Source organism: Sciurus vulgaris (assembly GCF_902686455.1).
Source record: "Sciurus vulgaris genome assembly, chromosome: 12".
Classification (NCBI taxonomy): domain Eukaryota; kingdom Metazoa; phylum Chordata; class Mammalia; order Rodentia; family Sciuridae; genus Sciurus; species Sciurus vulgaris.
Genome location: NC_136473.1, coordinates 76,894,857 through 76,918,225, shown reverse-complemented (window position 1 = coordinate 76,918,225; position 23,369 = coordinate 76,894,857). Strand labels below are relative to the sequence as shown.

The 23,369-nt window shown below is 37.9% G+C and overlaps 1 protein-coding gene across 1 annotated transcript in view; it reads left to right on the top strand.

The window, feature by feature from the left end:
• Positions 1-7,318: 7,318 nt before the first annotated feature.
• The window catches only part of LOC306642250 (zona pellucida sperm-binding protein 3 receptor-like), a 36,233-nt gene continuing 20,182 nt past the window's right edge, over positions 7,319-23,369 (top strand). The window contains exons 1-6 of the mRNA XM_079107873.1: positions 7,319-7,441; positions 13,347-13,498; positions 14,448-14,627; positions 15,194-15,293; positions 22,293-22,378; positions 22,557-22,751. Coding sequence (XP_078963999.1) covers positions 13,369-13,498; positions 14,448-14,627; positions 15,194-15,293; positions 22,293-22,378; positions 22,557-22,751 — 691 coding nt within the window. The 5' untranslated portion in view covers positions 7,319-7,441; positions 13,347-13,368. The remainder of the gene's footprint in view (positions 7,442-13,346; positions 13,499-14,447; positions 14,628-15,193; positions 15,294-22,292; positions 22,379-22,556; positions 22,752-23,369) is intronic.

The following is a 23,369-nucleotide window of genomic DNA, read 5'->3' as shown; positions in this document are numbered from 1 at the left end:
AAAACTTTAAATAAAGTTTAGAACACACAGAATAATAATTGCCATTCGTTTATAATGATGTGGTCACATCATCGCATTAAAAAAAAGAATTACCAGGATAGGCCCGTGTAGTTCTAGTACAACCATTAGTAAAGAAAATGCAAATAGATGTCCATGTGGTTTATGTCTGTGGCCTGCAGCACTTCTCCTTACCAGTGTTCACAGGGACTAGGGGAGAAGATGCTGGCGATTCCTTAGGATTACCTGTGGATCAATATCTGTCACTTGCAGTTTCATGCTCTTGCTTTTGCTTATTCTCGCTCCTCTTCTGCCACCAGCAAGACAGCCTGCACCCCCATCTCTCTCTTCCTGGCCCTGAACATTAGAAAAATCTTCATTCATTAAATAGTCATTTTAAAAGCAAGACTTTGCTTGTTTAATTTGAATGTGTTAGCTGAATTGATTCTCTATTTCATTATTATGTGTCTCATTTATTTATGTCCTATTTTATGACACTTATAGCCTATGTTTTCTCCAGAATAGAAGAAAATCCTAATTTGCATTTGGAATTGTATTGTGTCATGGAATACCTCATACAATCAAATTTACAAAGGTTTCTTAGGTATTAGGAAATTAGATAGTTGACGTATTAAATGTAGTACATCCATATCATCCATATAAATCCTTGGTGAATAGTGTGTCTGTGATTAAGAAGTTTTTTTTTTTGTTTTTTTTTTTTTTACCAATATAGAGAATCTGGTTTGGGTCCTGGGATTAATTGGGAAAGTGTAATTATTTTTTCTATTTCCAAAATTAATTTCCTAAAAGAATAAATTTCATCAATGAGTTAATTTAATAAGTGAAGTTAAAATTGCTACTATCTGGAAAAAAAAAAAAAAGCTCCCACATTATCCCAGTGGATTAGAATGGGTAGCTAAATGCTTTGATTTTCACCTTATTAATGTCCTCAGATAAAGAGGTACCCCCCTGAAGTGGAAGTCTATAAGAATACAGAGGAAATAGTTGAGGTGCTTAAATTCCAGTTTTGTTTCTTTCTTTACCATCTTTATGAACATATAGGTGTAGGAAACCATTATTTTCACACTAATCTGAATTATTCCTCCATTTTTAGGTTGATTTTTATACAAATGCCTTTAAAAAATTATCTGCAGTAAGTACATCTACATGCAAACAAATATAGTATAATAAAGGTAGATATAAGTTGCTAACCTTCAGTAGCTTTCCCTTTGCTCTCTTTTCATTTTAAATTTAAATGTGTAATTTAAATTTAAAATTTGCATGTAGTTATATAAATTATAAACCAGGTTACAAATGCATCCATTTCTTGCCCTAATAACTTAATTATTAAAAATAATTTAAATGTATCTATGATTAAAAAATTATTATACTACCTGGAGTCCTAGAGAACCACTGTCTTCTTTCGTAGCCTTTTTCTGGTATTTATCTCCATATTTTTTCCTATTTTTTCTTAATTTATCCATTTTAGATATTATCAATTGATTGAAAAGTTAATTGTCTTCTAATATACCAAATATGCTAAGAAGCAGATGCGTTTTCTCTTTTTTCCAATGTGGTCATTGCACAACTTTGGTTACATCAATAATAACTTTTATGTGTTATGACCATGCACTAAACCAAAGGGTGTTTATGAGCACATTTTCTTACTTTTATTTTGTTCCACTGTCCATAATGGCCTTTCTAGTAATGATGTTTATTTGCTCACTTGCTTTGTCTTATGTATTTCTATTTCCACTTTTTCCTAAATGTTCCAAAAGATTTTTCCAACTACCAATAGCAACCATCAGAAAAACCTTATCAACTCCCAGAGCCTCCCACTCTCATGCTTGGTCTTAGTTTAGGTATCCCTAGAAGCAGACCTTGAAACAAGAATTGAAGTGTGAGAAGTTTGAGAGTGTAGGAAACACCAGGGAAGACAGGGAAGGGAAAGCAGCCCCAAAAGATATTCCAGTTAGGATGATCAAGACCTAATCCAAATGGAAACTGTTCAAGATGTTGAAATCATTCCTCTGCATACTGCACCTAAGGACGGGGAGCTGGTATTTAGACACTAGCCTCCATCCATTTTTAACTGAGTTCTGCTTCTGGGAAATGCTAATCACCTTCCTTTTGTCCTGCTTGGGGCAAAGCAAGGTAGCTCTCAGTGGTTGTGGAAAAAGTCTGGAAAAAATGAAGCAGATAGCAAGGACGTACAAGTGGGGATAGTGAGGTGTTTTATTTAATCATGGTTATAGAAGAGACAGCTTATTGTTTTCCCATACTGTCCTTCACGTCACCTTTTTAAATGTCATCAGGACCTTCGACTTCTCAGTTAAACTTTCCCTTGGGGTAACCTCTCCTTAGCTGCAGCTTGCAGGACACTGTTTACAACAGGAAGCTGCTGGCTCTCCACTTCCTCTGTCTCCATGCTGAGGCCTGAAATATTGACGTGATGCTGGTGAGTCAATTTCTGCCATCTTGAGGAGAACAGCTTTTCAGGGATGTTGAAGAAACAAGGAAAAGAGGAGTTGATCCCTGGTGAACCATGTTGGGCAGTTCTGTGGACCATCCTGGATGGTTTTTGCCTCTGAGCTGCCATGTCAAAGAAAAATATACTTCTGCCTGGTTTGACCCATTGTGTTTTTGATTGTCCTGTCTCCTGACATGTGCAGGGAGAGGAATCCACCAATACGAGTGTCTGTTGGTATCTACTGGGTTGCTGTCTATTTTCTTTAGAGCAGAATCTTCTTATCTTCTACTTGCTTACAATTTGATTTAATAGCTTGAATTTCTACCATGCAAGACGAGATCATGTTTCTATATTCTCTTTGAACTCTGTTTCTCCTGCCCTTCCTCCACCTATTTCCACCACTGTACTCTCACACTACCAACATTGAAGGAGTTTTCTTTCCCGAGGTGACCGCTCCTATCTTTACAAGGCAGAGCAGTTCCATTTGTTTCCTTGTTTCAGTAAAATGTTTTCCCTTCCAGTATGACCCGTTCATCTTTGTACTTCCCTCAGAGGTTTGCCTATAGTGGTGCTAAGTAATTATGCCCTGAGTAAAAAAATATATGATGTCATGAAATGTTAATTTGATTCTAAAGTTTAGTTCAGCCTAAGAGAAATCAGCTATAAAACATATGCTACCAAATAGCATTCTCTGACTACAGGAAAAGAAATGAGAACTAAGTGAATGATTTTCATGCAAGAGGTTATAAACAGGGAAAGAAAGACATTGGTAAACCAGAGGCTCTGGCATAAAAAGTTATAACTAAAAGGAAACTATTTGATTGTACTGCCATTTTGTATTTATGAAAGCAAAAAAAATGGTGGGGGAGTTTTCTAAAATTCTTCTGAATTCAGAAATTACTGTTCCTAGTATCATGTTTCCATCCATTTAACCAAATTACTCACTTCCTAATAAAGATAAGACCCTGTTTGCAGATTTAAAGTTATGATAAATTATCCTTTATTAAATATAGAAATGATGCAAATGGATCCATGTAATTTAAAAAATGACTTCTATCAAATACTTTTCCCCTAGGAATTATGTATATCATCTAATTAAATCTTAAATAAAAGCTTAATTATTCTAAGTTTTAGATTATATCAGAATGTAGGTATGTCTGTCCAGGTCAGGAGATGGAAACCACATAAGGATTTAAACAAGGGAAACAATATAAAGAATTATTAAACTCTGATAAAAGAATACTGTAGGATGTGAGAAAAGCATATGTGTTATCCTAAGGCTGAGGGAAGATTCTTAAGGGAGACAAGTTTCAAAGGGGGCCCTTCCTGAGGTTGGTCTTTAGACTCATTCAAAAAGATGTAGTTGCAATCTGCTAGATACTAGAGAAGTTCACTTGTCTGAAACAGAGCTGGCCTGCAGTCTCTAGACAAGCAGAAACCAGCCCTTGAACATTCAGGCAGGGTACAGGGACTTGCAACTGGTGATGACAAACATGGGCCTGCAGACAGAATAGAAGCCCTGGAGCATTCACTGTGAGGTGAAATTCAGATGGTGGCCAGTGAGCATGCATGCAAGAGGTTCAGATCACTACCCCTGTCAAGGGAACCACAGGAAAGTGATAGCCAGGCCTGCCCAGGGCAGACACATTAGCAATGGGTAATGCATTCTGGGCATGTGACAGGGCCACAGCACCACTGAACATCCTGCTAACACATTGTGTTAGTCAGCTTTCCATCACTGTAACAAATACCTGTGATGATCAACTCAGAAAGAGAAAAGGTTCATTTTGGTTCAGAGTTTTTGAGGTTTTAGTCCATGATCCATTGGTCCCATTGCTTTGGACATGTGATGGCACATCATTAACAGGAGCAGATGGTGGAATAAAATCACTCACTTCATGACTGGGGGGCAAGAAAGAGAAAAAGGAAGGGGCTGGGACTCCATTATCCTCTCAAGGGCACAATCCCCATGACCTAAAGACCCCCCGGCTCCACTAGTCTCCATCTCTTAACGTTTCCTCAACCTTCCAATAAGGCCAGGCTAGAAATGAAGCCTCTGCCACATAAACCTTTGACTGACATTCCAGATCCAAAGAATAGCACACATAACAGAGTGGCAGAAACAGCTGGAGAGTCCCTTCTTCATGCACCTTCTACTGAGAAGTTTAACACTGTGATCACTCTAAAGGAATAAGGCCTCCATTACCACAGAGCTGTCAGACATGGTAAATTTGGAGCTGAGAGGTAATGCAGTGATAACTAGCACCTCATGCATGACTGATAGCTGCTAAAATAAAAATACAAAGTCAAAACAACTCAAAACCCACTTAAAGTTAGTTATTGTGCTGAAATAGCAGCAAATTTACTAAAATTTAGATTTATATAGTAATGTTTAAGTTTATTTTGAGTTAAGGAAAAATGGGAAATACAATGATTATGTATTTTCTTCTGGTAAAGAAACAGTTCTGAAAGAGGAATTTATATGCTCTTATTAAAAGAGAAAAATAAAAATGGAAAGTCAAAATTTATCTCATGGATTACTTCATAAGAAACAGGGAATTGTTAAAGGTCAATGCCAATAACAATCACAAATCTATTCTCAATCTAAATAATCAAATATATCATCCTCATATAAGAACTGAGCTGATTCATTTTAAGTTAAGATTGATGCTTTTGCAAGGAGATAAGCAACTATTGATAACCAGACACAGCTACTAAAGCTCTATTTTGAAAAAGACAGAATGAATGGATAGCATTTATTTTAGTGGTTCCCATCTTGGCTGCATACAAGAATCACCTTGAAGTCTTACTAGATGTATTTGATTTGGGGATGGGGCCTGAGTATCTGCATTTTCAAATAAGCACAAGGCATTTGGGAGCTGCCTCATTCAAAGTGGCCATCTCTTCCACTGATTGGTTGAGGCAATGATACAAACAGGAAATCAGCAGGTGAAAACAGATCCTCGAGGATTGCCCAGAGTTTGATCTATGGAAGAGGAGTTCCAGAAAAGGAGCTAGTGAAAGAAATGGGATCATGCCAGTGATGTACTATGTAGTTGGGCCTACAGCTGTTGAGTCTACACTGAACACAGACTCTTCTTCTCCTTGTCATTATTCCCTATATGATGCAATTTAACAACTACTTACATTGTGTAGGTATTGTAAGTCATCTAAAGTAGACTGTGCTGTTTTATTTAAGAAACTTGAGCATCCTCAGAGTTTTGGTATTCAAAATCTAATCTCCTGCAGATGGTGAGGAAATGCTACATTGCACAAAATGTAGTAATAGAACCTACATATTGTGTCTGATTTGTTATGCTTAGGTTGTGAGACTTATTCATGTTGTGCAGAGGTGGGGTTCATTCATTTACACCACTATGTGTTATTTTATTATTCCATTGTGTGAATGTACAATGATTTATTTATTTCCTTAGGGATAAAATTTAGATTGTTTCCATTCTTCAGTTATTTTGCAACTATAAATACTCCTCCATTGGTCTTTTGGTGCACCTGCTAGTTGTAGGGTGCACATATTCAGCTTCCACAGATAAATTTAAAAACCTAGGTTTGTGTCTTGCCTGTACCACCTCAAAGGTCTGATCATTAGCAATTGCTTAAATTCCCTGCCTAACATTTTTATTTCTGACAAAATGGAGAGAAATGATAGTACCTACTTCAGAGAGTTAACAAGTTAATCTTGTATAGACTAGTTAGCATATGGACATGTTCAATGACTATAATTATAATAATGATTGTCGTTGTTATAAAAATGAATGGCAATAATCATCTTTGGTACCCAAGTATAATTTTAGTATTCCTCTCTCCTAAATGTCCTACATTCCTCTGACATTTGTTCCTGCACCTCTCAAGTTACTTATAATTTTTCAGTGTATCTCTGTGTCTCCAGTCACTGCAATCAAGTGTTGGGATTCCAGAGTTTTACTTGCTAAGCAAACCTGTGCCCAGAGGTACCCACATATAAGTAAGTGACATATATTTTAAAAAAGGTTTTTTCATTATTCCCTAAAATTGTAACCCAGATGAACATTTAAATCACTGCTGCTGAGATTGGATTTAATGTGAGGATTGTTTATGTGTTGTTTTTAAACTCGATTATAAGAGCTAGTCTGTCAATTCTGCCACGTACTGATTAGTTAGGAGGGGCAAATTTGAATGGTCTCATTCTTCGACAAAGAGTGGAGACCATAGAATATTTAGTTTTCTGAGCTTCCATTGCTACATTTGTGGGGATTGGATTTGGGGTACCAAAATATGAGGATGTTCAAGTTCCTTAGATAAAATGGCACAGAATACCTCATCTCTAGATTACTTATAATACCTACATGAGGTAAGTACCATGTAAATAGTTAAGCTGTATCACATAGGGAATAATGGAGAGGGGAAAAATCTGTACCTGTTGAGTATATACACAACTGCTGTTGGCCTAACTACCTAGGATACCAATGGCAGTTGGTTGAAGCCATAAACATGGGAGACTATATACTGTGTTATTTTTGGAGAGGCCAGTAGAACCATCCTTCCAGTTGCCTTTCATGGCTAAAGGGAGGCAGAGGAGAAAATAAAAATGATGACATGTTATCAAATTTGAAGACTAGGGAATGAGGGAATTCATTACACGCTGCCACTTTTCTCTGCCCTTAATCATTTGGAAGGACAAAGACTCCTAATTTCACTTGTCCCACCTGGCCAACCTACCCAAACCTCATTGCTGGAACTTGGGATTTTGGGTAAAGCATTCAGTCAAAAGAAAAGAATGTTGTGGTAAATTCTATTCTAGGGAGGGGCTAGGAATGTTAGCGATCAAAGGTACTTCATTCTGAGGGAACCACCCAAGGCAACTCTACAGAGCTCTTCTATTTCTTGCTTGGATACCTGTTGGTCAGTGACTTACTAAACAGACTCTCTGGGAAAAGCATAGTCTTCTGTCACTTTGAGGAGGGCTGAATTCAAAGGGTAAGACAGAGAGATAAACTCAAGTGTATTCTTATCAGAAATCCTTCCAGGGTTATTGTATTTTGTGGTTGAAAAGAGATCGAATTGTGTGACATGGGAAGCAAATATCAGTTTTTGAAGACTTAACTGTTTACTATGAATGGGGGAATCAATAATATTTACCAATGAGGTCAGATGTCAAGTAGATTAGAAATTTATGCTGTTATTTCTACTGATTCTGAAATGTAAGTGTGTTGGCTGATTTCTCAACCCACCTCCCACATATGGTAATAGGAACAGAAAGTAAACCTGGTTTCCCAGGATGGTGGTGTAGTTAGAAAGTGGTATGCAGGAGACCTGGTTTTCAAAGTCCACAGTGAACAGAATTATGAAGTTTCTCTTTGGAGACTCCATTCCCAAGCCATCAGTCTTTGAGAACAAAGATCTTCAGATTTGATTAAAGGACACCTGCCACCTCCACCTATTCTCTCAATCAAGAAACTTAGTCATTCTCACCTCTTTCCTCTTCTGCTCTTTCCAGAATTGGCAGTGTGTCCCTGCTTCTTAAAGAACTTGAGTTATATTTAGGGCCTACTATGTAGGACCTTGAACTTAAATATGAGAGCTAAAACAGTTAAATTTTTGAAGAAAACATAGGACTAAGTCTACATCTTGGATTAAGAAATGGTTTTTTAGATATCATACTAAAATGATATACAAAAATAGAAAAAAAAAAACAAGTTAGACTTCATTAAAATGAAACACTTCTGTACTTCAAAAGATACTATCAAGAGCAAATAGAAAGCACACCGTGAAAAAGTAATTTGTATCTAGAGTATATAAAAAACTCTTACAAGTCAACCTAAAAAGCAACTAATCAGCTTAAAAATGAGTAAGAGTTGAATAGACATTTCTCCAAAGGACATATACAAGTAGCTATCAAGCACCTGAAAGATGTCGAATGTCATTTGTCCTTAGAGAAATATAAATCAAACCTATAATAAGATACTATCTCATACCAAACAAGATGTCTAAATTTTAAAAAGGTAGTTAAATATTAAGTGTTGAGGTAAAATGAAGAGAAATTGATATCATTATATGCTGTTGGTGGGAACGTAAAGTTTAAATCCATGAACAACCCAAATGTAAATCAGCTGAAGATGGATAAACAATGTGTGGTATACATATATATATGGGATATATATATATAAGCAATATAATGGAATATTGTTCAGTCACAAAAAATGAAATACTGATATATGCTTGAATATTATACTAAGTTAAAGAAGCCACTTTAAGTGGATGAATTCTACGTGTGAATTATATCTCAATAAGGGATTTACACAATACTTACATGTGAGAGGGAATGGGAAAGAATAAGATAAGTAATGATTGAATTTTTTGTAGGCTTAGATTTCTACTTATTTATTTATATTTACTTTTTACATTTGTATTGGTTCATTATAGTTGTAACTAATGATGGGATTTGTTGTTACAGAGTCACAATGCACACAATATAACAATATAATTGATCAATATCACTCCCCAACACTTTCCCCCTCCCTCCTTCCTCCCACCTTCTGATTCCTTTTGCCTACTGATCACCCTTTGATTCTCATTAGATCCCCACCCCCACCTTTCTTTTTTCCTCTTTAGCTTCCACATATGAAAGAAAACATATGACCCTTGACCTTCTGAGTTCCACTTCTGAGTTCCTAATAGTCTGGAGTTCCATCCATTTTCCTGCAGATGACATCATTTAATTTTTCTTTATGGCTGAATAAAACTCCATTGTGTTTACATGATACATACCACATTTTCTTTATCCATTCATCCAGTTGATGGACACCTAGACTGTTTCCATAGTTTCGTTATTATGAATACCGTTGCTATAAACACGGATACGTGTGTGTCATTGCAATAAGATGACTAGTTCTTCAGGATAAAAACTGAGGAATGGTATAGCTGGATCACACTGTGGTTCCACGACTAGCCTTTTGAGGAACCTCCATCCTGATTTCCATGGTGGTTGTACTTAATTTATACTCCCATCAACAGTGTGAAAGTGTTCCTTTTTTTCCACATCCTCTCCAGCATTTATTATCCTTTGCATTCTTGATGACTGCCCTTCTGACTGGTGTGAGATGAAATCTCAGTCAGTTTTGATTTGCTAATGATTGAAATTTTGAAGCATGTAACTTTTTTCCATCTATAGGAGATAATTGGACCCAGAGGTCTGTGAGTGATTCATGTATGATGGTCAAGGTCATGGAAGTGCAGAGGTCAAGGAAAACAAAGGGTAGAGAAACCTCTAAGACAGCCCCGTCTCTCTGCTCTGGAATTGCACCGAGTCTTACTGGACAATGGGTCACGTGGAGACCAGAGCAACAGCCTCTGGTCGCATTCCCCAGGATGCAGCCACCCATTATTATAACTTCAAGTCATTATGATAATGAAGGTTTGGTTTCTAGGAGTTTCTGGCAGAGTCACACTCAAACTTCAGTTCTTAAATTCTCTTCCCTAGGATCGACAGTTGCTAACTAAATTTTTTTTTTTTTTTACTATGTTGCAGACACATGCCATGTCCTTTGCAGAGAATATCCGTATTGAATTCTCTCAGCAATTCTGAGAGACATGCAAAATTGTCATGCTTATCTTATGAAAGAGGAAACCGAGACTTCAGGAGCTCAGGGTCTTGCCCGAAGGCCCTCTGTTCCCAAGTGATGGAACCGGGATTTAAACCCACACAATCCGTGTCCGAGTGCAGAGCCCAGGGCCGTCCTCTGTCCCCAGTACTGTGGCCGTGACCTCTATGGGAGGCTAAGGAAAAGGGGTTCAAACAATTCTTCACCACCGAGTAGGTGTGACTGGCTTTGACCCCAATGTCAGTGCCTAAGGAAGCTGCTGCAAATATTTATTTCCCTCTCCCACCCTGCTTTTCCTGCCTGTCCTATTGCCCTCCATAGGTTAAAGATGAAGAAGGGGAATCTTGCAGCATAGAGTAAAATTGCAGGTGCCTGTTTCCTACAGATATGCCTATCTTTAAAACAGGCACAGTTTGACCTTGACCAAAAAAAAAAAAAATGACAAGGACAGAGGTGCATATGAAATATTTTTTAAAAAAATATTTTATCACTGAAGGCTTCCAGGTTTGGATTCAGCAGACATTTGTTACTACTTCTTCGGTATAAGGCACAATGTACCAGCAAGGCAGAGATGAATAATACAACTCAGACTTCAGGAGCTTGAGGGCAGGTGGAGAGACAGACTATAGACTTTGGCTATAATCCAAGTCAGAATTAAAGTAGAGTAAGAAACAACAACAAAAAAATGGAATTGGAATATGGTGTTTGTGCCAAAGGATTGGAGGGGCATTGGAGAATTGTCTGGGTAAAAAATGAACAGGGTTTGATGGAGAAGGGGACTGGAGGGCAGATGGTGTGGGCAGAGGTGAGGAGGGTAGGGAAATGGAGTTCTCCAGAATCTCAGACTCTCTGGGCCAGCCAGATTACAGGGATAGCTGTCAGATTACAGAAAACAGACTTGACAAAAAGCAATCAATCTACTGTATGGATGCAAAATCCCAAAGGATCAGAGCCCTAAAGTGAATTTGCTGAATTTATCCAATTTATTAATTTACTTTATATTGTTTTCAGAAATATTCTTTTTAACTATAATCGAAATGTAAATGTATTTGTCTTGAAAAGAGTTATGAATCTGTACTTTCAAAGCAACATTTTAATAATGTTCAATTTGTTTGCCAGGTGGAGTTTAGAGTACTCATGATTATATTTTTTATGACTCTTTATAATGATTTTCTTCCTAAATTTTTTTAGCCAGGGATTGAACGGAGGGGTGATTAACCACTGAGCCACATTCCCAGCTGTGGGTTTTGCTGAGTTGCTTAGTGCCTCACTAAGTTGCTGAGGCTGGCTTTGCTCCTCCTGCCTCAGCCTCCCAAGCTTCTGGGATTTTACAGGCTTGCACCACCCCGGGTCCTAATGTGTTTACCGCATGCATTTTATTGTGAATTTGAGAACATATTTGGATATTCACAGGAACATTTTTCATTTTAATATGGCATCCTTCTAATTTTTTTAAGTTGTTTGCTATTTTGCCAACATTTTAGCATTCTTGCCAATGTTACTGAGTGGCCAATTCGCTATGACTCCTTTAATTGCAGGCTTGCGACCACTTAAAACTCCTATGGTTCACAACAACGTTTATTGGTGGGAAGGTTTTCATACTTTCTGACAGTTTCTGGGAGCTTTGAGTTATCTGGTTTCCATCAGTGTCCCTTGTCTTGCCTTCAGGTCTCTGTGGCTGCAGGGATTCATTCAGTAGAGAGGTTGAGAAGGGAGCAAAGATGAGAGAGAGGGGAATGGGAGATGGTGTAGGGTTGCCCACCATCTCATTGGCCTTGGGGCCATTCTGGGTTTAGTCCTGTAAGTCCCACATCCTGGGAAGCCCTTCACGATGAGGAAATTGGTGCAACTACTCACACTGTGATGGAGAAATAAGGGGCAGCATGATTGCTTGGTTTTCTTCAGTTACTGTTTCTTCACAACACTTTTATACCAGGCTGACCCGCTCCACATCAGTTAGGTCCTACATCAGTTAATTCTGTTGGCAGAATTGATCTTGAAGATGACTAGGGCAGGTGGGATGGGGGCACATGGGTGTGCAGGCAGCAGAGTAGCCGTGACATGATCAGAAATTCTAGGAACTTAAGAATCTGACATGAGTAGCCCCTGCATACAGTGAGTGTGAAGAGAACCATACACTTACCTCCCTACCTCCCACAGAGAATGAGCAGTGACAGATTTGTGAGGAAGAGAAACTGTCTTGAGCTGAAAAGACATATGATGTCAATTAGCAAAAATAGAGATGAGAATAGAAAACCATCTCGATCTGCAGAAAGTTTGAGTATAAAGGTGAAATTCTGTATTTCATTGGAAGTTACTTTTATATATATCACTTTAGGTATAAGAACTAATTTTTAAGTAAAGTTTGGATGTGTGAGGGATTTTCCCATATAAGAGTAAGAATGACTTTGCACAGATTTCTGCCATTTACTTATTCAGAGGTCTCGGTGGCCCACCCAACAGATCGCAGTATTCCTCTTAATCAACATCCCTGTCCCTTTTGTCTGTCTCCTTCAACCTGTCTTATACACTTCTGTCACACAGCCTTCTGAAAGTGTAGTAATTATGTCACTCAAAAGCAAATACATAAATAAATAAAATGGCTTTCCATTTCCTAAATTCAAAGTTCTAATCTTGGCACTGAGAACCAAGCAAACCCATTTGTAATTCACCTTTCTCTATCTTTAACTGTCACCTCCTTATTGACATTCCTTAACTTCTAGGCAAATGAAGTACCAGCTACTGTTTTCAGGCATGTTCCTCACCCTACTGCTCTATCTTTACTTGACTTTGGTTTGGGGCATAGAATGTCCTTCACCTAACAATTCAAATTTCATAACAATACCTACCATGTATGAAGCCACCTCTGTAAAGCTTTGAGCCATTGTCATCTCTCCATCCAGAATTAAGTAGTCTCCTGGCTAGGCTCCTGAGGCAGATAACATTTTTTTAAAAAATATTTTTAGTTGTAGATGGACACGATACCTTTATTTAATTAATTAATTAATTAATTTATTTATTTATTTATACGGGGTACTGAGTATCAAATCCAGTGCCTCAAACGTGCAAGGCAAGTGCTCCACCACTGAGCTACAGCCCCAGCCCCATAATATTAACTGCTATTTGTTAAAAATAGTTTTACTTAGTGTCTTTTATTCCACTTTTTCTTACTTTTTTTTGTATTGCACTATTCTCATAATCTCTTTGAAGATGGTTCTTCCTAGTACTTTATGACAAACGGAAGTTCAATGACCGCTTTTTAAGTCGCCTTCTTTCAACAGCTCATATCGCAGAGGTCAGATCATGCGCTCCCCCGGAGCTCCTCGTGGGCTCCACCAGAGCTCCGCCCTCCACAGGCTTGGGCAGTGGAAGTTCTCCGGCCGAACTCTCTTCCAAATGACCTTGGTTACTGCTCTGCTGGATACTGTTCTTGGTGAGTAATGGGGTGACAGGCCAGATCGTCACCACACAAGGAGTTCATCACACACCCTACTTTCAGAGATGCCTAACAGATAACCTTCGTCCACACTGTGGGGCATATGTATGACCTGGAGTTCAGGGAAATTGGTAATAATCCCACAAAGGGATTGTTTCATAGATGTTTTTGATACTCCCTTTTAGAATTTTCTCTCCAGGAATCTAAACAATCTCACCTCAAATAAACATGAGTTGGAATAAACATCTATTATTATTACCTGCCAAACCGATTGTGAAGAACTCTCACTGCTTGTATGGGTATTCAGAATGTAGGGCACATGGAGATAATTCTGCTGAGGCCTTTAGAAGGTAATATGGTACTTGATTTAATTCTTCCTGGGGAAGTAGAAGTACGATTTTATTTCCCAAGGGTTTAACACATTCTCCACATTGTGATGCTTTTGGAAAACATCTTCATTTTTGAGTAGGCAATCTAGTCAATGCCCCCAAATCCAAAGGGACGCAAATGAAAGGGGCTTCTTCTTATCTCAGACACCTGAGGTCACTAATCTTATATGATGCTTTTTATTAATAAAACAAGTGTTTTGATGAAGGCAAGAGAGTGTCACATGGCATGACATAGACACCTATATTCTGAGTAGGTAGATGTGGACAATCTGAGAGAATAAAGAAATTCAGTTCTATTCTCCTATGGTTTGGGCAGATGATCACTTATTCAGGAAGGGATATATACAATTTTCTTTGCCCTTTTTATTACTTTTGATATTGTCATCAGTTAAAAAGCATACATCTGTGATCACTCACTGTGTTCATTGACCTTTGGGACAATGGGAGACGGGATGAAAAAGGAACAAGTTCCTGGTCTAAAAATCTTACTATTCAAACACTGAGATGCCATATTCCCAGATATAACGTTCGGTTCTCCTTGTCATTTTGGTGTCCAGGTGATTGTGGCCTTCCACCCAAATTGCCGTTTGCTTCTCCACTCAACCAGTTGTATGAGACAAACTTCAAGGCTGGAACTGTTCTGAAATACACCTGCCACTCCGGCTACCGAAAAGTCAATTCAAGTCGCCTCACTTGCGGTGCTTATGGTGCCTGGATCTACAGTATCTTTTGTATCAGTAAATATCCACATTTATTCTTCTCACCCGTACTTCTTTGTTTCCAGAAAGTTCTCACAGGAACTTGATAAAGTCTTTAATTCATGTGAACATCTTTGAGTAAAGCAGTGTTAAAAATTAACAACACCTATACTACATGGAAGAAGTCATTTGAGGATATGCCGTGAGATGTTTATTCTCTTTTTTCCTTTAAAAATAATTTATGAGGTATTTCTCTAACACTAAAGATATAGAATTTCCCTTTTTCTTCTATTTCCCCTTGACCAAGGGCATACAAGTTTGAAAGAATACAATTTTGTGTACATCAGGCCAATATGTCATATCCTATAATTGTGTGATCACAGTGATTTAATTAAGCACATAAAACTAAGCACAGTTTTTCTTTAAAAATATATCAGAACGTGTTTACTTTTACTTCCCCTCATACTGAAAATTCAATGAGTCAGAATCAGAAATAAGCATTAAAGTATATCTCTGGAGTTGAAGTTAATCCACCAGACTTTTTTCTAATATTATTTATTGTGAGCCTTTGAAATCACTAATCATCAATTTAATTTGCTTACTAGAGAAACAATGCAGAAACCCAGGAGAGTTAACCAATGGGAAAGTGGACGTTATGACTGATTTTCTTTTTGGTTCAACCATACATTTCAGCTGCTCAAAGGGGTGAGTATAAGGTAGACTAGAAGCAATTCTTCTTGTTAATTTTGAGAAGGAGTTAATTCATTTGTGTTTCAAGAATAAAAGTTGTGTATTAATGTCTACATCAAGAATTCTTGCTTCTGACAGGTTATTTTCTGATTTATCCTCTTGGTGTTTATTTATGTATGCACAACTGAGTACAAATATTTTTGTCTATGTTGGGAGAAATCCTAGTTCTTGGCTCGCAGCAGTTAATGTCTCAAGTGTGTAAACTTGCAGAGAGGAGTATTCCACTTCTCCCACCTAGGAATGTAAACAACCGCCCCCAAATTGACCTAGTGTTACCAAAGGAACCTACATAGGGGCCTGGTGGTCTGATCTCCCGTGGCACATTGTGATTGGGCAAAAAGTCTAGAAAATGTATGGTTTTTCTTGCAATAAATGAGTTTTCATGCTGCTTGCCATAAGCCTGTTCCTACCCAATTCCTGGAGTCTGGGTCTTGACTTTGCAGCTCTTATCTGCACCTGAGCTAGCCTGGCACCCCTATATGACTATATTTTGCCCCCTTTTTACATAAAAGATATCTGACTGCATGCATTATTTTGAATTTTGCTTTTACTTTTTTCTCTTAACACTATTGCTATGAACTGAACATTATGTTCCCCCAAATTCACATATTAATTTCTAATGTGATGATTTTTGGAGATGGGGGCCTTTGGGAAGCAATGAAGTCATGAGGGTAGAGCGCTCATGAAGGGTTTTGTGTCCTTTAACAAGGTAATAATTGGGCTGGGGAGATAGCTCAGTTGGTAGAGTGCTTGCCTGGTAAGTACAAGGCCCTGGGCTCAATCCCCAGCACCACACACACACACACAAAAGTAATAATTACACACTATTATGTATATTAATAATTATTGTTCTTTGAATGTAAAAGAGCAGGATTTATTCAAGAGAGAAGTAAAGAATTAGAACTCCCACAGGTTAAGGAGGAACCAAATAGGGGTTGCCACTTAACTGTACTAGTCTAGGGGCTTATATAGCTACTGGGCAGGGACATTGGTCAATATTTATGCTAATAAAATCTTAGGAAAGTACCATTGGTCAAAAACCTATGCTAAAGGTGTCCGAAAAGGGTTAAGGCTATTGGTCAGCCCAGGAAACTGTAGCCTTCAACCAGGTCTGTTCCACTGCCCTTTTCCCTGCCACTGAAGGACAAGGGAATTGGCTGGAATGTTTGGAATATTTCTATAGGTTAACTTCATGGAATGGTCTTTACATTTTAAAAAGTCTTTAATTGGGGCTCATTACCTGTACCATCCTATTCATTCCCCCTTCTGAAGGACTGCCCCTAATGGCCATTTGGGGAAAGGGGTAATAACCACTCTGGCTACTTCAGGCTGAAATGAATATTGAACAGGGAGAGTGCAGGGTCCTCTCACAGAGGCCTATCTAGGGGCCCCAGTAGGTGGGGATTTCATTTTGGATTCCATCTGTAGGACCATTTGTAGTTTGGGCATCTTGGGCATGGGGGTGCAGAGGTCCGTGGTGGCAGTAGGTGGATGACTGGACAAGGTACATAGGCCCTGAATCATGCCTTATAAAAGATTCTGGATAAGCCCCAAAAGATGAAACCAGATTTTCAGTTTCTACTGCCGTAGTGTTGCAGTGGATCCCAGCCCACCTGTTATGCCTTCTTTCCAAGGCTCTTGTCTCACAAATTTGAAGAATGAAATCCATGGACAAGGAAGAGTGAGTATAAAAGAGTAGGGTGTGAAGGGACCTGATGTGAGTTGCTCTAATATGTGTGATTATAATGCATCAATAAAAATATGGAGAAAAGAAAATTGACGTTAATGTGAGTGCAGCTTCACATGCACTCATTTGTGTGTGTTTCAGTCTATGTGATTTTAACGTATTTATGTATTTGTGTGACCACCACCACGGTCAAGATACAGAACAGTTCCATCACCACTGTTGCCTTTTCATAGGAAACATACTCCCTCCTCCTCCTCTGACCTTTGGAATCTTCTAATCCATTCCTTTTCTCCATAATTGTGTCATTTCAAGGGTGCTACATACACGCAATCACACAGAATGTAACCTTTTGAGATCGACTCTTATCACTCAGCACAATTCTCTTGATATCCACCCATGATGTTATCAGTAGTTTTTACATTTTATTGTCGAAGCAGTATTCCATCACATGGAATTTTCTTAATCATTCATCCATTGAAGGAAACTGGAATTATTTTCTTTTTGTCTATCATGAATAAAGCTGCTATAAATGTTCATCTGCAGATTTTTTTTTTTTTTTTTTTTTTTTTTTGTCTGAACTTAAGTCTTCATTTGTCTGGATTAAATTTTAAGGAATAAATTTATGGGACATAGTGGTTACATGTCCAGTAACCATTATATAGTTTTGTGTCTGTTCTTCCACCCCACCATTGCTGGCCAATTACTCCAGCACCTTCTGCTAAAAAGCTATCCTTATCCTTTATCCACTAAGTTCCTTTTGCATGTTTATTAGTAAACATTTGGGCATACTTACGTAGATTTATTTCCACTTTTTCCTTCTGATCAGTTGATCAATGGATCAATGTTTATCCTTCTGGCAGTACACTACTGTCCTAATTACTGTAGCAATAGTAATCACTGTTGGGTTAAGTATTTCTCCCATACTCTCCTTGTTTGTCAAAATTATGTTAGGAATTCTAGGTTCTACACCTGTCTATATGAACTTTAGAATATGCTTATTGATGTCAATAATAAATTTTGTTCAGCTTTTGATATGATTTGCATTTGATTTAAAGATTAATTTGGGGAGAATTTATATTCGCCCAATGTATAGCCTTCTAATCCATGAAAATAATATGCTTCTTCATTTATTTAGATCTTTGATTTCCTTCAAAAACATTTTGTAATTTTCACTATTCAGCTCCTGCACACATTTTAGTATCTTTATAGCTAAGTACTCTATTTTCTTTGGAGTGATTGTAAATGATATTTTATTTGAAATTTCGACATCCAAGTTAGTCTACAGAAATGTGACTGGTTTTGCTCGTCAGTCTTGTGTGTTGCAATGCTGCTGAACTCACTAGTTCATTCTAGGAGTTTTGTTTGCTTTTTTTCTATTGTGTCTTCATAGATTTTGCGTGTGTGTGATTTTCTACTTAGAAAACAATGTCATCTGTCAAGAGGATCAGGCATTGTTTTCTTCCTTCCCATTATCTTTTTCTGCCTTTAATGTGCTTCCCAGACCTTCTAATGCTATGTTGAATAGCAGTGTTGAGAGTAGACATCCTTGTTTTGTCCCCAAACTTTGAGGAAAAGCTTCAGATTTCTGCCATTACATACCTTAGCTGTAAGATTTTGTAGATGTTCCTTATTATGCTGAGAAAATGTTCCTCTATCTCTAGTTTGCTGAGAGGTATTCATCAAGAATGGCTGTGGGATTTTGTCAATTTTCTTTCTCTGGTTGGTTTTCAGATCATTTCAGTATCATTTATTTAAAAATTTACATTTAATCCATTATATGAGCTAATTTTTAAAAACATATATTTAATTCTCAAATGTATGTGATTGAGTTTTTGGACTTTCCATTCAAGATTTTTAGTCTGTCTTACATTCACACAATGAATTACTCTCTCTTCTGAGTTTTATAGTGTGTGACATCACTTAAAAGTATACCCCCTCTCTCTTGTGCTTTTACTGGGATTTCCTGAGTATATTTTCCCACTTATTTTTCTATATGAAATTTTCAGTTAGTTGATTTTTACTTTTAATAAATTGGATTGACTTTTAAATAGATTTTTGGAAAAATAGACATATTATGGTGTATTATGCCTATATGTATGTTCTAGTCATTTGTGTGCATGTGCTTGTGGGTGGTGATTGTGTGTGTGTGTGTGTGTGTGTGTGTGTGTGTGTATATGAGAAGAGAGAGAGAAGAGAGATTTTCAGGATAGTTTTAAAGAATCCCAACTCACATTTTTTAACTTACATGTTTACTCTTTTGCATCTCATATTATTTTTATCTTATTTGTAACATTGTAAATGGTGTCCTTTCTTCCATTATACCTCCTAACGAACTTTATCTGTATATGTACAAACTATAGATTTCTATGTTAATCTCATATCTGAGATAATTCTCTGCATTCTCTTAATATTTGCATTAGCCTTTCATTTGGATCCTCTTAGAATTTTCAGGTGTGTAGTTGTGTAATGTGAACATGATTCTGTTATTTTCTTTTTTCCCACTTTTGTATTTTAAATTCCTTATATGATTGTTCCAGCAATTACCTCAAATAATATGCTGATACTGGACATTTTTGTCTTATTCTTGATTTTAGCAGATATGATTTTAGCATTTTTCACTTAATTTTGGTGGTGCTATATCACTGCCTAATCTTACTATATTGAATACTTTTTTTTTTCAAGAATAATTGTCAATTTCTTCCTCAATGTCATTTTAGTGTCTATCAAGATGTTGGTTGTCTTAGATATAATAATATCATGTTATATATTAGTTTTTCAGACTACCTAACAAAGGACAGGCTGAGTACTTAAATAATAGAGATTTATTTTTCATAGTTTGGTAGTCTGGAAGCCCCAGGTGAAGGTTTGTCAAAGTTTAGTTCTGGGTGAGAGCTCTCTACCTTTCTTACAGATGGTAGATTTCTTTCTATGTCCTCACATGGCTCTTTTTAATTTTTTTAATTTTTATTTTTTTTTTTTAAATTGTACTGGGTATTGAACCCAGGGGGACTTAACCACTGAGCCACATCCACAGCCTTTTTTATTCTTTACTTTGAGACAGGTTCTTACTAAGTTGCTCAGGGCCTCACTAAGTTGCTAAGGCTGTTCTCAAACTTGTGATCCTCCTGCCTCAGTCTCCTGAGTCACTGGGATTACAGGTTTGCACCACTATGGCCAGTTCACATGGCCTTTCCTTGGTGTGTGGTGTGAACACGGGGATTGTTAGGTAGCTAGTCAGCCATGACGGGTAAGATGGAAAGGACAGTTACAAGTGACCTAGAACATAGGGAACCTTATCTGAAAGATAAGCACCTGGAAGATGTGGAAGATGGGGGCCTAGTGTGTTAAAACCTCCCCCAGAAGTTTCAAGATCATGTCACTGTCCCCCTCAAGTAGGCTGGACTCTCCCTTATCACCTAAACTATATCATAATCCTCAATCACCCTGGCAACCAAAACATCAAGACACAAAGAAAGTTTTCTAGGAGCTATTCGAAGAGTAATAAACTTTTTTTTTCTAATTAGTTATACATCATGGCAGAATGCATTTTGATTCTTTGTATACAAATGGAGCACAACTTTCCATTTCTCTGGTTGAGCTTGATGTAGAGTCACACCGTCTTGCCATCATGCACATACCTAGAATAATGATGTCAATCTCATTTCACCATCTTTCCCACTCCCATGCCCTCTCTCCTCCCTCACTACCCTCTGCCCAATCCAAATTTCCTCCATTCTTCCCTTGCCCCCCCCCAATTATGGATCAGCATCCACTTATCAGAGAAACATTTGGCCTTTGGCAAAGGGTAATAAAGGATTAAGGGGGCAGGAAATTGAGGGAAAAATAGGGGGACTCAATTTTCTTTAAAACTTCAACTTTGTGAGCACCACGCCATTCTCTCATCAAGATAGTCCAAGCAGTTCCTACGTTGTCAGTCACAAGTCAAAATGTGGACCTGGGCAGGACTCTGGAAACTTCCCTGGGACCTCCAATAAAACCGAAGGTCAGAAATAGCATGCCATCCTTCTGTTCTCTGAGAGGACCCACTTTTTCCTTTGACAGAGTCTCCTTTGCCCTTATCTCTTCCTCCTTCTCCTTCTCCTCTTTTATGCCAGTGATTGTACTGGCATAAAAGTATGGTTTTTTTTAGAGAGAGGGTCTCTCTAAGTTGCACAGGACCTCACTAAATTGTTGAGGCTGACTTTGAATTCATGATCCTCCTGTCTCAGCCTCCCAGACTGCTGGGATTATAGGCATCCACCACCACTCCCAGCTTTTTCCTATCCCTTCTAATAAATTTATGCCTGCTTCTTTGAGCAACATGTCTGAAATAATTCTGGGGTGATTCCAAGAAACAGAACGAGAAAGGACTTCTGTAACTGCCTTGTAACAGGATGTAGGTGGAGGGAGAGCACAAGCAAGAGAGCTCAGTGATGTCTCTTCTTATGATGTTAATTAATCCTTTGGGATCAGGGTCCTGCCCTCCTGCACCTAAATTTCTTCCATATGCAAATACATTCATAATAAGACTTCAACATGTAAATTTAAGGGACAATCACATAATTTGGTTTATAATAACATACTGTGTAAAATATTATTCCTCATTTTAAAGTTTCCTTTCATTATCAAAATAAATTCATTTGACCATGGTATGTTTTTCTTTTACAGTGTTTCTGTTTTCTAATTAGTAATATCTTATTCATGAAGTTTGCATTAATAGTCGGGGTTAGTTGATGATGTTTTTATGAAAACAGCCCGGAACAAAGACTGCAACTTGTCAAGAGCAAGGACTACGAGATGATAACCAGGCAGCTAATGGTTCGTGAGAGTAAGCCAAGCTTCAGCAATCAGGAGGAGCATTTGAATCAGATGTCAAAGTAGTTTTTACTGTAATATGCTTTGAAATTTTATAAGAAGCTCAAGTGAACCATTTTCCTGCTGTGCACTATTTGATTTGTAACTTATTAGGAAACAAGAATAATATTTGAGTATGAGATTTGAGGCTGTAAAACTTGGTTAGGGATTGGTGCTATCTCATGCATGAGAAAAGCTTGGTAACGGTATTTAATTGAATAAGAAACATTTTTAAATGAGTAAATGTGCTCTCTGCCTGGTATGATGAAAGTGAACTGCAAGCTGGCCCAAATTAGTAATCAAGAAGACATCGTTTTTTTCAGTGGGTAAAAATCCCACTGGTCTGAAACTCATTGGCAGTTACTGTTGCCAGTAAGATAAATTCCACTGGAATCTTTGACCTGTCCTTTCAGATATATCCTCATTGGTTCAACAAGTAGTCAGTGTGAGGTTCAAGGTAGTGAAGTTGAGTGGAGCGACTCTCTCCCAGAATGTGTAAGTAAGTAAAGATTTTTAAGTAGAGATTTCTTTCCAATACAATACAAACCTGAACCATGTTGGGCCTATCACTCCATGAGCCTCCACTGCCCCTGGGACCCTCCCTTTTAATTTTCAGGAATTTTAGATTTGTAATGATACTCTTCTGATATTTCTTTCTCTCCACTCACTCTTCTCAGTTGTCAAGTGTGAGTCCCCTCCAGAAATCAGGAATGGGAAGCATGGCGGCGGAGACGAAGATCTCTACACTTACGGTTCCTCCGTCACCTACAGCTGCGACCCCAACTTCTCGCTCATAGGCAATGCTACCCTTTACTGCATGGTGGAGAATAAAACATTAGGTGTCTGGAGACCAAACCCTCCTATATGCAAAAGTAAGACACAATAATGAATTTGAATTCTTTGTTCTCTAGTTTAAAAGAAAATGTATTTGGGGCGGGGCACGGATAGAATGTCATATAGACAAAGCCAAATGCTTCAGTGATGAAATGACTTGTGTTCAACCTTCTTACATGCCGTGTTAGTCAGGTTTGCATAGGCTGTGATAATAAACCATAGCAAAATCCCTTATGCTTTTTATAGTAAAAGTTTTTCAAACTCCTTCTTCTTGTACTGCTAGTCTGGGAAATTTTTCTGTGCCTCGTGCCAAGAGGCACAAAATTCTGTTTAACCTGGATGAATTGGAAATGTTGTGGGAATCACACAAGAAGCGGCAAACGGCACCCAAAGTATGGGAGAAACCAGGGTTTATTTTACACCTGCGGGCCCAGAGGAGATTAGTACTCCAAAATTCTGAGCATCCCTAACTATTTTCATAACTTTTATAGACTATCTAGCATCATAGACTTTCTAGTCCAAAACAGTTCATAATTGGACACAAGGTTTCAAAAAACAATATATGATTGTGTTTAAGGGTCTTCGAGTGGGAAGTGTGTTTACAAAAGCAGACTGAGATAAGGGAAGCTGGCTTCCAAGGTGTTCTGTATCTCTAG